Below are 13,267 nucleotides of genomic sequence, written 5' to 3'. Positions count from 1 at the left end.
ACCCTGCTCCTTGGTCTCAGGAACCATCATGCAAAATTTGGTTACACTATCTTAAGAGGCGTCCAAATATACAGTGAACAGAAAACAACTTTCCAAAATATAGATGATGATTTTACATTGATATACTGCCCATTAATTTAGTCCTCTGAGTAGTTTACAACATTATTAAAAAGCAGTAAACAAAAACCTTATAAAAACAATTATAAACAATACAAATTAGTTTGGGGGGGGTTTCCTTAACATTGTGCCTTCTAGTAGACCTCCTTCTATGCTCACATGTCAAATTTGGCCCACGGGGCTGACCACAGTAAGATCTAGCCTGTGGAGCCAAAAACATTCCCCACCCCTCCACTAGATGGATAATTGCCAGATCATAAGTGTGAAACTGACAACATCAGGAATCTACTCCCTTTTGATTGCCAAGGAGTTATTTGGCTTGGTTTGGTTTCGAATCATGGAACCTGTACTGTGAATTGTGCGTGAGCTGCTTGGAGATTTTTTTTTAATTGTATGTCTACTTTCAGGACCCAAAGGAGAGCCTGGTCAAACTATCACAGAAGCAGGATCTCCAGGTAAACCTGGTCCCCCAGGCAGAAATGGCGAAGTTGGCCTTGCAGGTAAAGATATTTGCTGTGCTTCCTGGTGAAAGTATTATTATTTACATTTTTGGCAGTGTGGTTTTGCTAATTAAATTATACTTCTTTGCAGGAGATCCTGGTCCGCCAGGGCAACCTGGATTGCCAGGGATCCCCGGTGCAAAAGGGGCTCCAGGATTACCTGGCATCGGATTTCCAGGTCCACCAGGACCCAAAGGTTTGTTTTGATAGTAGTATTCTATAATGCCAGTGTAGTGTAACGGTTAGATGGCTATACTTAAGTGTGTGGAAACCTGGGTTCAAATCCTTGTTTAACCACAAAGTTTACTGGGTGACCTTGGACTGCTTGCTATCTCTCAGCATAACCTACCTCACAGGATTATTGTGAGGATGAAAGATGTAGGGCTACGTAGACCTCCCTGAGCTCTTCAAAGGAAGGGTGAGACAAAAGTTGCCTTTGGGACATCGGCACAAGAAAAGTCTACTTCTCCCTTGTACTATCTGCCTCGTATCTGCTGCAACAGTCATGTGTTTCTTTTTAATTAATGCGTTTGCATACTTGTGGAAATTCTGGCCTTTCAGCAATGCAATGAGGAATTGAGGGGGTTAACAATAGTTGTTATTTATCGTTCCCTGCCCCCCAGAAGCACGCCTGAATCCTACGTTTTAGATATAAATAACTGGTTAATCATATCTGATTGGATCCTTTTGGGGATAGGAGATGAATCAGAATCTGGGAGAGAAACCCATCGTAGGGAAGGACAGAGCAGGAAGATCTTAAGAACCTAAGAAGAGTCCTGTAGCTGGATCAGACCAAAGACCTATCTAGTCCACCATGGTGCTTTCCACAGTGACCTGCAAGATGCCTGCTGGACGCCCACAAGCAGGACATGAGGACAATGGTCTTCTCTAGCTGTTATTCCCCTGAAGCTGGTCCTTAGACACATCTTGCCCATCTGTGGTCACTCAGGCTGTGTACACATAACCAACTTGAAATGCAGCTAGACAATGCTATTCGCAATTCAGATCAAAGCTAGTTTGGGTGGGGGGAAACCCACCAGAACACATCATTTCATAAGAAATGACAGGGTGGATATGGATTGTGGCGAATGCCGTGTGCACACCCTTTCACACACCAGCAGTGGGAGTGCACTGGATGCAGAGTAAATGGGTGTGTGTTGTGTACACAGCCTCAGTCTGCGAAGTTGGAGCTTTAACAGTCAGCTTGATGTGAAAGTGGGGCAAAATGGAAGCTTGCCAAACGCCTTTTGAAGCAATGGCATGATGTCTTGGGGTAGTGTGTTCCAAACCCTTTTTCATTGCGTTTTAGGTTTTCCTGGGTTGCAAGGCCACCTTGGAGCACCAGGAACCCCTGGAAGAGCAGGTCTAGATGGACCTCCTGGGCCACCTGGATTACCAGGACAGAAGGTCTGTAAAGAGGGTTCTCTTTGTTTGCTTGGGATGTTGTGAACAACTGTTGCATGCATTAATGTCATAGCGTTGGATCTTTCCAACAGGGCAAGCATGGTCAAACTTCCTTTGTCCTATAGGTGGCATTTGTAATCTTCATATAGCCAAGAATGGTATATATTAAGGGAACTAGTGAGTAAAGTGTTCAGCAGGGCTGTGGAGTCGGTACACCAAACCTTTGACTCCAACTCTGACTCCTCTATTTTTCTACTGTCCGACTCCTACTCCACCCAAAATTGCTTCCAACTCCACAGACCTGGAAAGGGCTGTAAATGTCTTTTTAAAGTGGAAGCTCTTATAGGAGCATTTTTATCGCTGCCTGAATATGCGCTGATCTTGGCATCGCAGCATTTGTCTTCATCTGGGTCCTGTGTCTTACACTGACACACAAAATGTTTTCCATCTTGAGTTATGGTGAAATGCTCAACTACAGCTGACTTCATGGGAAGCTTCTTTGACATTTTGAATTTATATTTTAAAAAAATTGTCAATCAAAATTTATTTTGAAGTCGGAGTCGGTACATTTCTACCGACTCCGACTCCACCCAAAATTGCTTCCAACTCCACGACTCCGACTCCGCAGCCCTGGTGTTCAGCATTGCCTCTTGTATGTGGGGCTTTGAAATTCACTGACAGGTACTGAGGCACCAAGGAGATGGTTTAGCCCTCAGTAGTTCAGCATATTCGTTGCATACAGAACAGTAAATCTTTGGCATCTCTGTTTAAAAGGCTCAGGTAGGAGATTGTGAGAAAACCCTTTTCTAATGGAAACCCTGGAGAGCCCAGTTGCCAGAATCGATAATAGTAGACTAGATAGAATAGTGTGACCTGGTATAGGACAACTTTTTATGGGTTGTGTCCAATGTTGTGCTAAGTTAAAAGTTAGTTAGCAGTATACTTGGTCCTCTGGCAGAATGTTTTGTGCCAGCATTGTGCAAGTGAAGACATACTTAGGTTGCTGGTAACTGTGTTGCGTGACAGATTGCAAATCTGTTCAAGAAGTTTCCTCTAGTGCAATTGTTTCATTGGATTCCTCTATTGTGCAATATTAAAATTCACCCATCTAGTAGCACAAGAATCCTTTCTGTTGTGCAGGTGGCTATGGAGGTTAAGCAATAACCATTAACATCATTTATTAATTCAGACATAACAAAAACCATAATTACAAAAAATGATGGTTTGGAACCATGATTTCTGATTTTTTTTCAGCAATTGCAAACCATAGTTTGCCAATTCAGACATTATGCCAGAGTGTAGTTAAGCTACATTACTGTTTGAATAGTGAAACCCAATTTATGTTTATACTCCATTCCTGAAGTTACTGTAGTCAAGGTGAGTTCACAATAAAAACAAAAACAGCTGGGACAAAGCAAGAATGTTCTGAACTATTGTATGTCTCTGTTTTTTACATTGTGTTGCAGGGGGACCGTGGATTTGGTGTCCCAGGACCTGCTGGGCCACCTGGGCCACCAGGTTTTAAAGGAGCACAAGGCCACAAAGGTGATCCTGGCTTTCCAGGAGCTCCTGGTATTCCTGGACGTGGAGGTTTTGATGGAACTCCAGGGCCTAAAGGTACAGGCATTGCTAACTTGTTAACTTGATGCTACCAGTCCATGTAGACAGTACTTAGCTAGGTGGACCAATGGTCAGACTTCGTATCAAGCAGCTCCCTGTGTTTGGATGCTTATGGAACATTGTGCTTATAAGTGCTTATTATGGCTATGTGTGATGCTTTTTTTGGTACTCATTATCTTGATAAATGTGCTGTGGGTGCCCTCACAAAATAGCTGCCATGGGCAGCAAAACAGAAAGAAATGATGTTACTCCATACCGGAAGTACTGTCACAAAAAAGCCCTGGCTCTGTTTTAAGGCAGATTGACTCAGTACAAACTGTGGTTAAGTAAGCTTTACTGATGTTGTAATAATATTACCTGGTTTTATCTGATGATTCAATGGTCTGTTGACTGTAATAAAAATAGATGATGATAGATGATGCTGATGAACTGTGGGTTGATGTGATAGGTAGCCTGATAAACTTTGGTTTGCAATTGGCTAGCTTACCAGTATTGGAAACGATGGCTTGAAGTGGCTTTGGACACCATAGTTATCTAGTACCTGGCATAAAATCTAAATTAAGATCTAAAGATCTGTGGTAAACTTTAATTAATGGCCATTGCTCTGTGTCCAAGGTAGAACACGCTTCTTGAGACAGGTCAAAATTACTTCTTGAAATATATATAACCTTCTAAAGATTTGTTTTATTGGTTTTTTCCCCCTTTTCAGGTGACCCTGGGCCACGTGGCCAGCCTGGGTTAACAGGACCTCCAGGGATTCCAGGAATTGGTGGCCAAGGCCCACCTGGGCCTCCAGGACCTCTAGGACCTGTGGGTCCATCCGGTAAGTCTCACAATATCTGATCTGTAAATGGCAGGATCCCATATTAGACCCTTCAGTAGAGCAACTTAGGAAATTCAGACTGAGCATCAATGTTCCTTTCTTTCTAATAGAACGTGTCTTATATATCCTAGACTAAAATGACCATGTTAGGCTTCAGGTTTAATTTCTGTTGTGCTGAATAAACTGAAATGAGCTAAAGTAGTTAAAAGTGTTTATTGTCATTTAGCCTGTTCTAGAATAGCTGGTCCACAGTTCCACAAAGCAAAACCATCCCACAGAACATTAATAGTTCCTCATTGGACTCAAGAAAGGATTACTCTCTTAATTATAGCAATGTAGATCTAAAAATAATTGCTACATTGGATTGTAGTCCTCTGCTTTCTCACTTGCAGTTGTGGACTTTGTTCAACAAGGCTCTTTGTATTTTATGATTGAATGAAAAAGATTCTCTGGATCCCGATTCAGGCCAATTCTCAATGAGCTGGTAAACCTGAGTTTGGGCTGGGTCATTTCAAACTGCAGGCAAGCGGCTCAAGTGATGGAGTACCCTTACATACAAAAAAAATCCCTGTACATAGAAATCTAGCATGTCAAGGAAAGGAGCTTGGCCTTCTCCCTGAAATACTAGATTTCTATGCAAACTTTTTTTAAAAAGAGCACTAAATCCTCTAAGACTTGACCTACAGTTTGAAATAGCACAGCCTAGGCACAGGCTGAACCACACTGAGGCTTAAATTATATGGGCAAATTAAAGTGCTTAAAAGATGATAAACTTTACCCCTTCTGCTTGGAGGGGAATTCACTGGATTGCTCAAGGGGATTTTAAATCCCAGTGTATGGAGTGTCATCTCAAGGATGTTGGGTTGTATCCAACTAAGCGCTAAGAGTAGACCTATTGAGATTAATGGGTCTAAGAAGAGTCATGGCCATTAATTTCTAGGGATCTGCTCAGAGTAGGACTCCAACTGATACAGCTCATTGATACTGTGGCACAAAATCAGGCTGCAAACTCTGTTCCTTAGGTGTAAGCCCCATTGAACTCAGTGGGACTTACTTCTGACTAGGCATACCTTCAAGCAGAGGCTAAACAGCCATGCTGGTCATGCTTTTGTTCTGAATTTCCTGCTTTGAGCAGGAAGTTGAGCTAGACATCCTAAAAGCCCTTGCCAACTCCATGATTCTATGTATAGGATTCTGCCATTGGTCTCCATTGAGCCAGGCAAAATGATCAGTCGTCTTTGCTGTGCGCACCTTCCTTGCTGTGTTGCATGACTGCAAGCCACCATGTATTTCTTTTAGAGGTTGTGTTACACCAACGCCATGCAAAAATGTCAGCTGGCAGCTGGTATACTGAATGCATTTCAAGAAAATCCATGCCTCGGGGTCTGGGCTTACTGCATGACCACATCCTTATGGCAAAAGGCATCCAAAGCCCAGGCATCTATTTCAATAGCCATTAAACCATCACATTCCTAATTGCTTTCATTAAAAAGAACCCCTGAAAATTCCTAGCATTCATGGAGGAGCCCGGCCATAGCTCAGTGGGAGAGCGTCTGCCTTGCATGCAGAAGGCCCCAGATCCAATCCCCAGCCTCTCCAGGTAGGGCTCGGAGAGAATCCTGCCTGAAATCCAAGAGAGCTGCTGCCAGTCAGTGTAAACAACACTGAGCTAAATGGACCAATGGATCTGATCTACAGGTTCCCATGTTCCTATGGAGAGATGAGATTAAAAGGCATTAGGTGGCATCTGCAAAAGGCTCAGTGACTGGGAAGATCTCTTAGGAACATACAGCAGTAGACTCACTTTCACTCTTCAGAGGTTCAGGTAGCTGGGCTGTTGGCAGTCTTGCTTGGGCACTAGGCCCTGTAGGCCAAAGGTAAAAGTATTCTGATTTGGGGCCAGACATCAATTTTGCCTGAATTAAGACCAAATACAAGGCATCCTAGAGACACCACACTCTCACAGTCTAGGTGAGGGGTGTGGAACCCTTGACCCGTGAGCCAGATTTGCCCCACTAGGCCTCCTCATTTGGCCCCCAAGACCTTTTCCCCCAAACCACACCCACCTGTCCCACACCCACCTGTCCCACACCCACCTGTCCCACACCCACCTGTCCCACACGTGACATCAGGTGTGGGGCAGGTGGAGACATGGTGGGATCAGCTTGACCACACAGCCAATCCCTGCAGAGAGTAGGACTGAACTTCCCACGCATCAGGGTGATGAATGGGGAGTTTAATCCTGCTCGGTTGCTATCTCCCCCCACCCCTTGTGGGCCAACTTTGATGGGGGGTGGGATCACCCACATGTCAGTCACCTGATGGCATTATGCCAACAGATTATAGACATGCAGGTGGTCCCACCCACCTACCATAATGGGCCTGTGGAGTGAGAGGAGATAAATACCTGGCTCACCAGGTCAAAATGGCTCCCCATCCCCAGTCTAGGCGGTGGTTGAATCGTGGGGTGAAGCAGAACGTTTGGGAAGGATCCAGCCAGAAGCAGCCACTGAGGAAGGCAGATGGGAACTAGCAAGTAGTGAGCAGAAGGCATGGGGTAGCAAGAAGGCCAGAGCGATCCAGTCAGGAGAGTGGAACTAAGGTGCAGGCGGGCAGCAGAGACCGAGATCATCTGTGGAAGCCAGATGTCGGGCGATGAGAGCTGCTGTGTGGGTGCCTGGCACACTCAGGGTCCACTGTTCAGCCCCCCTTGCCAGAGCCGCATTATGACTTTCGTGGGCCCTAGGCACTTTTGCCTTCGTGGGCCCCTTCCTCCATAATAATATCAATATTAAAAATTATTTTTGATATAACTTTAAATACTTCAACAGTTTATTTTATTTTCTGTTTTAGGCAAAATTTAATAGATTTTTGTGGGCCCTAAAAATTTCAATTTTTTTCTGATGTGAGAAAAAAATTAAAAGATTTTCTTCGACCCTAAAAGTTCATTTTTTTCTTCTGATTTTAAAAGAAAATTTCGTGGGTCCCTAAAAGTATTGTGGGCCCTAGGCACTGCGCCTACTGTGCCTAATGGATAAGTCTGCCTTGCCCCTTGCTATTGGGGAGAATGGAAAACTGTGCCATATGGGGAAAATATGGGAGAGGCCATAACTGGGTGGTAGAACACAGGCTTTGCATGCAGGAGGTTCAGTCCTTGGCATAGCTGCTTTAAGGCTTTAGGAGCAGATGATGTGAAAGACCTCTTTGCCTGAGACCCCGGGGAGCTGTGTCCAGACAGAGGAGACTGCATTGGGCTTGATGGGCCAAGGATCTAACTTGATACAAGGCAGCTCCTTTCATTCATGTGCCCCTTTTCAGGTTAAATTCAGTTCCACAGCCATCCCCGCTGTGAACAAAGCAGAAGCAGAAACAGCAAATGTGACTGTCTAGTTTGGCCCGTGGCCTAGGATAGGCACAGGGCCAATCTGCTCTTTACATTTAAAGCACTATGAAACCACTTTAAAAAGTCATAGCATCACCCAAAGAATCCTGGGAACTGTAGTTTGTTAAGGGCGGTGAGAGGAGACTATTCCGCTCCTCTCCGTCCGGCACCGAAAGGGGTCCGGGCAGGAGCGCTTTTGCGCAGGGAGTGGGAAGCAGGGCAAGAAGCTACTTCTGCTTCTTTGGTGCCAAATGCGCCAATATGGGGGGAGGAGCATGGGAGGCTATTTAGGGCCATGCCCCTGCTGACCTCCTTCCTAGTTTACCCCATACATTGTCTGCCTCATTTATTTCCCACTTCTTTGTGCAATTATTCCCCCTCACAGAGCTACAATTCCCAGAGTTCCCTGGGAAGAGGGATTGATTGTTAAACCACTCCAGAAACTGCAGTTCTGTGAGGGGAATAGGGGGTCTCCTAACAACTCTCAGGACCCTTCACAAACACTTTCCAGGATGCTTTGGGGGAAGCAATTACTGTGTAAAGTGACACAATTTTACTTTAAATGTAAGGTGTGGATGTGGCCCTGGTAACTAGCCCACACCTCCCTCTTTGAGAAGTTGAATCAGTGACTAGTTCCATTGAGTGTAATATTTAGAACACCTTCCCGAATCATGGCCTTGAGCGACTGAGCCATTCTAGCAGCCCTCCGGTGTTTTGTCTCAGGGCTGGGAATGGATCGCTCAGGAGTAGTTTGGGTTTCCGGTCTCATTTTAATGCCCTCTGCACATGAAATGTTGCAGCTTCTCCAGTGAATCTCTGCATGTAACACTGCTTTTCAACAACCTGAATCCACCCGCACCTTGGACTCTCACCCCACCTGTTTGGCAATTGCTGGAAACTGCCATCATGTAATTTGAGGATGGGAGAATCTGCGGCCCTCCAGGTTGTATTCAGCTACAGCCCCCAGCCAGCCGCAGTCAGCATGGCCAGTGGCCGGGGCTGATAGGAGTTGTAGTCCCACAGCATCTGGAGGGCCACAGGTTCTCCCATACCTGATGTACTTGCTGATGAGATTTTACAAGCATTTCTTTACCCCTTCATATGACCATCCTACCTGCCTTTTCAAACGATCGTTATGAATCATTTTTCATTCCCCCAGTGCCACTGTTCTTTCTAGCCTGATGGAATGCTGTGCATGACTGGCCCTTGTATTAACAAATCCACATTTAACTATCTTGGTACGTTATGCTCACTTTGCTATGAGGTCGTGTCTGTTCGTTCTTCTTCCCTTGTTTCTCTCCATAAGCTTTGTCTTTTGCCTTATTGTGAGCTTGGGATAACATTAAAGCAACCTTTGTTATAGTGCAACTTGGAATAGTCTCCTTGGTTCACGTTTTCCTTTGCGTGCATCGTATTCATTCAGATATTTTCCGTCTCTGTAGCAGAACAAAATCACTCTTGTAAATCAGCACATTGTCAGAGTTTATTCTAAGCTTTTTTCCCTACTGCATAAGAAGCCAGCACACTGCCCACCCCCAAACTGGTCAAGTAGTTGACTATAACATACTATAAAATATACTATAATATACTGTAAGCAGGGCTTGTTTGTGGCAGCACTCACTCACTGCCTGCACCTCTCTTTTTTTTGCTGCCTATGCCAGCCATTTTGTGCTGCCACCCACAGTACTTTTATCAATATATTTGTACTTGCACCTCATTTTTTATCGAAAAAGCACAGACTAGTAGTATAAGGTTATGAAGATTTGAAAGGAACCAGTATTTATCTTCATTTTCTATTTCTTTGTTAATCTTTTCTCATCTGTTTCTTTTCTAGAAACTACCTACCTCCTTATTAAATAAGACCCTCCGTGGCGCAGAGTGGTAAGCGGCGGTAACGCAGCCGAAAGCTCTGCTCACGGCCGGAGTTCGATTCCAACGGAAGGAGGAAGTCGAATCTCCGGTAAAAGGTCGAGGTCCACTCAGCCTTCCATCCATCCGTGGTCGGTAAAATGAGTACCCGGCATACGCTGGGGGGTAAAGGCCGGGGAAGGAACTGGCAATCTCACCCCATATATATGGTCTGCCTAGTAAACGTCGCAAGACGTCACCCTAAGAGTCGGAAACACCTTTACCTTTTACCTTATTAAATCCCATATGTTCAACTGCCCAAAAACCTATTTCACACGGCACAGATTTTTTTGACACTGCACAAAATGTGTCTAGCTGCATATTAGAATAAACCGTGCACATTGTAATAGCTATGGCATGGCTGAACTGTTTGGAAAGCAGAAAAGCCAGAGCGGATAGATGTTATTTCATTCCATTAGAGAAATGCATCAAAAAGGTTCTCTTCTCATTGTAATTCCTGTATATAAAAATCTGTTGTCTTTCCCTAAATATGATAGTTGACTGAAAGGGTTCAGTCAAGTCTGCTCAAAGTCTAGTCTTTTTGGTGTTCATGTTGCATATCCTGGGACTGTGCCTGGGTTAGGGGACAGCCCACAACCTATTTACTCAGTGGTTGTTCCATCCAGTTGGCGAGTTGTGGGTTGCAACTTTGGTATAGATTTTTTTTTATCTAACACCAATGTGCTTACTTTTGTATCCTAATCCTAATGGCATTTTCGCAACTCCTTACTGCTTCGTGTGTCTCAACTTCCTGATGAGTTCTTACTGTGCTGGGTTTGCAACTTCTCAGGTCCATCAGGTACTGTGGTTTCCTTCATCCAAGCTTTTTTCTTCCCTTAAATATATTTATTTTCTTATCTTTTTGTTTGAAAAATGCAGTTCTTTAGGTCTACTTGAGGCTTTCTCCAAGTAGGGAGGTGTACCTTGTTGCACAATCATCTATGCACCACATTATCATTAACATACATGGCATTGTACAGAGGACATAAGGAAACACGTAGCACTATCTTGGTTCACCCATAGCACGGAACTATAGCTTGTTTAGCCATAAGTGTCATTTGTTTGAATATCTAAGACCAGACCAGCAGACTTGGCATGGTTTGTTTTCCACCAACAAAACAAAATGTGAAGCATGGCTTGTTGTTGGTTTATGAACCATAGCTTGTTTTAACTATGATTTGGTGTTATGTCTGAACCCAACAGCCTTGCTTAATCAGGGTTCATTTGACCACCCCACTCCAGATACTCAATCAGTTACGGAGGCAAGAGCAGCTGGAAAACAAGCCAAGCTTTGGAGAAACAAGTCACGGTTTGTTCTTCTGTGAGATGACTCATGGTTTGTTGAACTAACCATGATTAAAAGAAATCACAGCTTATCATTATGCTCAAATGTAGCCACAAAGATATTGTTTGTGGTAATAATAGTACTATTGGGTATAGTGACCTGCCAGTCCATCCCAGTGAGAACAGCTCTGTAGAAGAGTTTCAGACATTCTAAAAAAAAAAGGAGAGAGCCAGTGTGGTGTAGTGGTTAAGGTGCTGGACTACGACCTGGGAGACCAGGGTTCGAATCCCCACACAGCCATGGAGCTCACTGGGTGACCTTGGGCCAGTCACTGCCTCTCAGCCTCAGAGGAAAGCAATGGTAAACCACCTCTGAATACCGCTTACCATGAAAACATTCATAGGGTCACCATAAGTCAGGATCAACTTGAAGGCAGTCCATTTCCATTTTGTATGACCATCTTATAAGAAATAGGAGAGTTAAAACAATAACAGTGTGTTTCCTAGTTTTTCAGTGTGTAGTCATGGGCGAGGTGAGAATTCTAAGGATACTGAACAAAATTAGGGAGTTTGGGAGGAAGTGACAAATGCTCTGGATTAATTAACACAGCGCACAAGGTTGTGACCTTTGTGTAGCATAGAAACGCTGTGCAAGTGCCATGTTACCCCTACATACAGCATGTCTCGCTCAGCATTTTCTTTTCAACAGGGCCCCCAGAAGAGAGCCCTATTTTCTTTCCTATAAATTGCTTTCCTCGTCCTAGCTAGTTTATGTGTGCATGTGCAATGTACATACATACGTATATTGGTTGTTCAAATTTATACCCCACCTTTCTGAACTAAAGAGAGCCAGTGTGGTGTAGTGGTTAAGGTGCTGGACTATGACCTGGGAGACCAGGGTTTGATTCCCCACACAGCCATGAAGCTCCCTGGGTGACCTTGGGCCACTCGCTGCCTCTCAGCCTCAGAGGGAGGCAATGGTAAACCCCCTCTGAATACGTCTTACCATGAAAACCCTGTTCATAGGGTCGCCATAAGTGGGAATCGACTTGAAAGCAGTCCATTTAGCACTTTAGCAAACAAAAAGGAGCCATTGTCAGAAAAAAGCACATTTCCTTAAAGGTCTAGGGCTGTCTAATGTAGCACTACATTTCTCTTTTATACCACTGTGGCACAGTGATAGAATGTCGGGCTAGGACTAGGTAGACCCTACTTCTTTTGTTATTTCTTTCATTTATGGATTGCTTTCTATGCAGCAATTTCACAATAAAATAAAAACCATATACAAAACAATTCCATAGACAAAATAATTAAAACAATGGCATATATAATAACAATTGCATATATATATAAATTAAAATAAATCCAGATACCAGACTGGGATAAAAATCTCCAGTTAGAAGGCTTGTTGGAAGAGAAAAGTCTTCCAACGGGCACCGAAAAGACTATAAAGAAGGCACCTGTCTGATGCATAATGGAATGGAGTTCCAAAGGGTAGGTGCCGCCACACTAAAGGCCCTGTTCTGACACTTTGTGGAACAGACCTTCTGATAAGATGGTATCTGCAATTTACCTTATCCTACAGAGCGCAATTATTGGTTGAGTTATAAAAGATGGGACAAACGTTTAGGTATCCTGTTCCCAAGCTGCATGGGAATTTGTACACCAGACAAAGGGCAAGATGTTAATTTTACAAATACCTAAATAAATGTAGAATACTGTCTGTTCACCTGGAGCAAGCTTGCAGTGGTTTGTGCAGACCTGGTGTCTCCAATTCCAGATTCCTAAATTCATGATTGTAATGTATATTTGTAACTGTCGATTTTATTTATACTTTGATTTTTTTTGTTTTGAACTTTGTCTTTTATTGACAGTTTTAGTGTATATTGACGGTTTTCATGTATATATAGTGTTTGTATTTCTTTGTAGATCACTTTGTGGTTTTGTTTACAGTTAAGCAATATGCATCTGTTAAATAAAATAAACAAAAATTATTCCTAGAGTCCTTATCAAATTCCTAGCCTTTTATTGATCTGATCATCTGCAGGCTATGTTGACTGAAGGACAGTTAGGCAACAAGTCAGTCTTATATTGCAATATAAAGAACCATTTATGACACAGTTTGAGACCATTTCCCCTCTGCTCTTCTTGCCTATCTGAGTTGGATCTGCAGCCCCTTTTGGAAATTCCCTCTTGTTGAAGGATTGTATTCTAATGATGTTTGTCTAG

General features: G+C 43.6%; 1 protein-coding gene across 3 annotated transcripts in view; it reads left to right on the top strand.

Moving 5' to 3' along the window:
- COL4A5 (collagen type IV alpha 5 chain) overlaps positions 1-13,267 on the top strand; it is a 170,689-nt gene that overhangs the window by 107,942 nt on the left and 49,480 nt on the right. For all 3 annotated transcript variants that reach the window (XM_061599001.1, XM_061599000.1, XM_061599002.1), the window contains exons 27-31: positions 525-617; positions 709-813; positions 1,927-2,024; positions 3,488-3,638; positions 4,351-4,464. In XM_061599001.1, the coding sequence (XP_061454985.1) occupies positions 525-617; positions 709-813; positions 1,927-2,024; positions 3,488-3,638; positions 4,351-4,464 (561 nt within the window). The remainder of the gene's footprint in view (positions 1-524; positions 618-708; positions 814-1,926; positions 2,025-3,487; positions 3,639-4,350; positions 4,465-13,267) is intronic.

Source organism: Rhineura floridana, chromosome 16, assembly GCF_030035675.1.
Source record: "Rhineura floridana isolate rRhiFlo1 chromosome 16, rRhiFlo1.hap2, whole genome shotgun sequence".
Taxonomy (NCBI): Eukaryota; Metazoa; Chordata; class Lepidosauria; order Squamata; family Rhineuridae; genus Rhineura; species Rhineura floridana.
The sequence above is the reverse complement of the archived record's forward strand: the minus strand, read 5'-3'. Positions and strand labels throughout refer to the sequence as shown.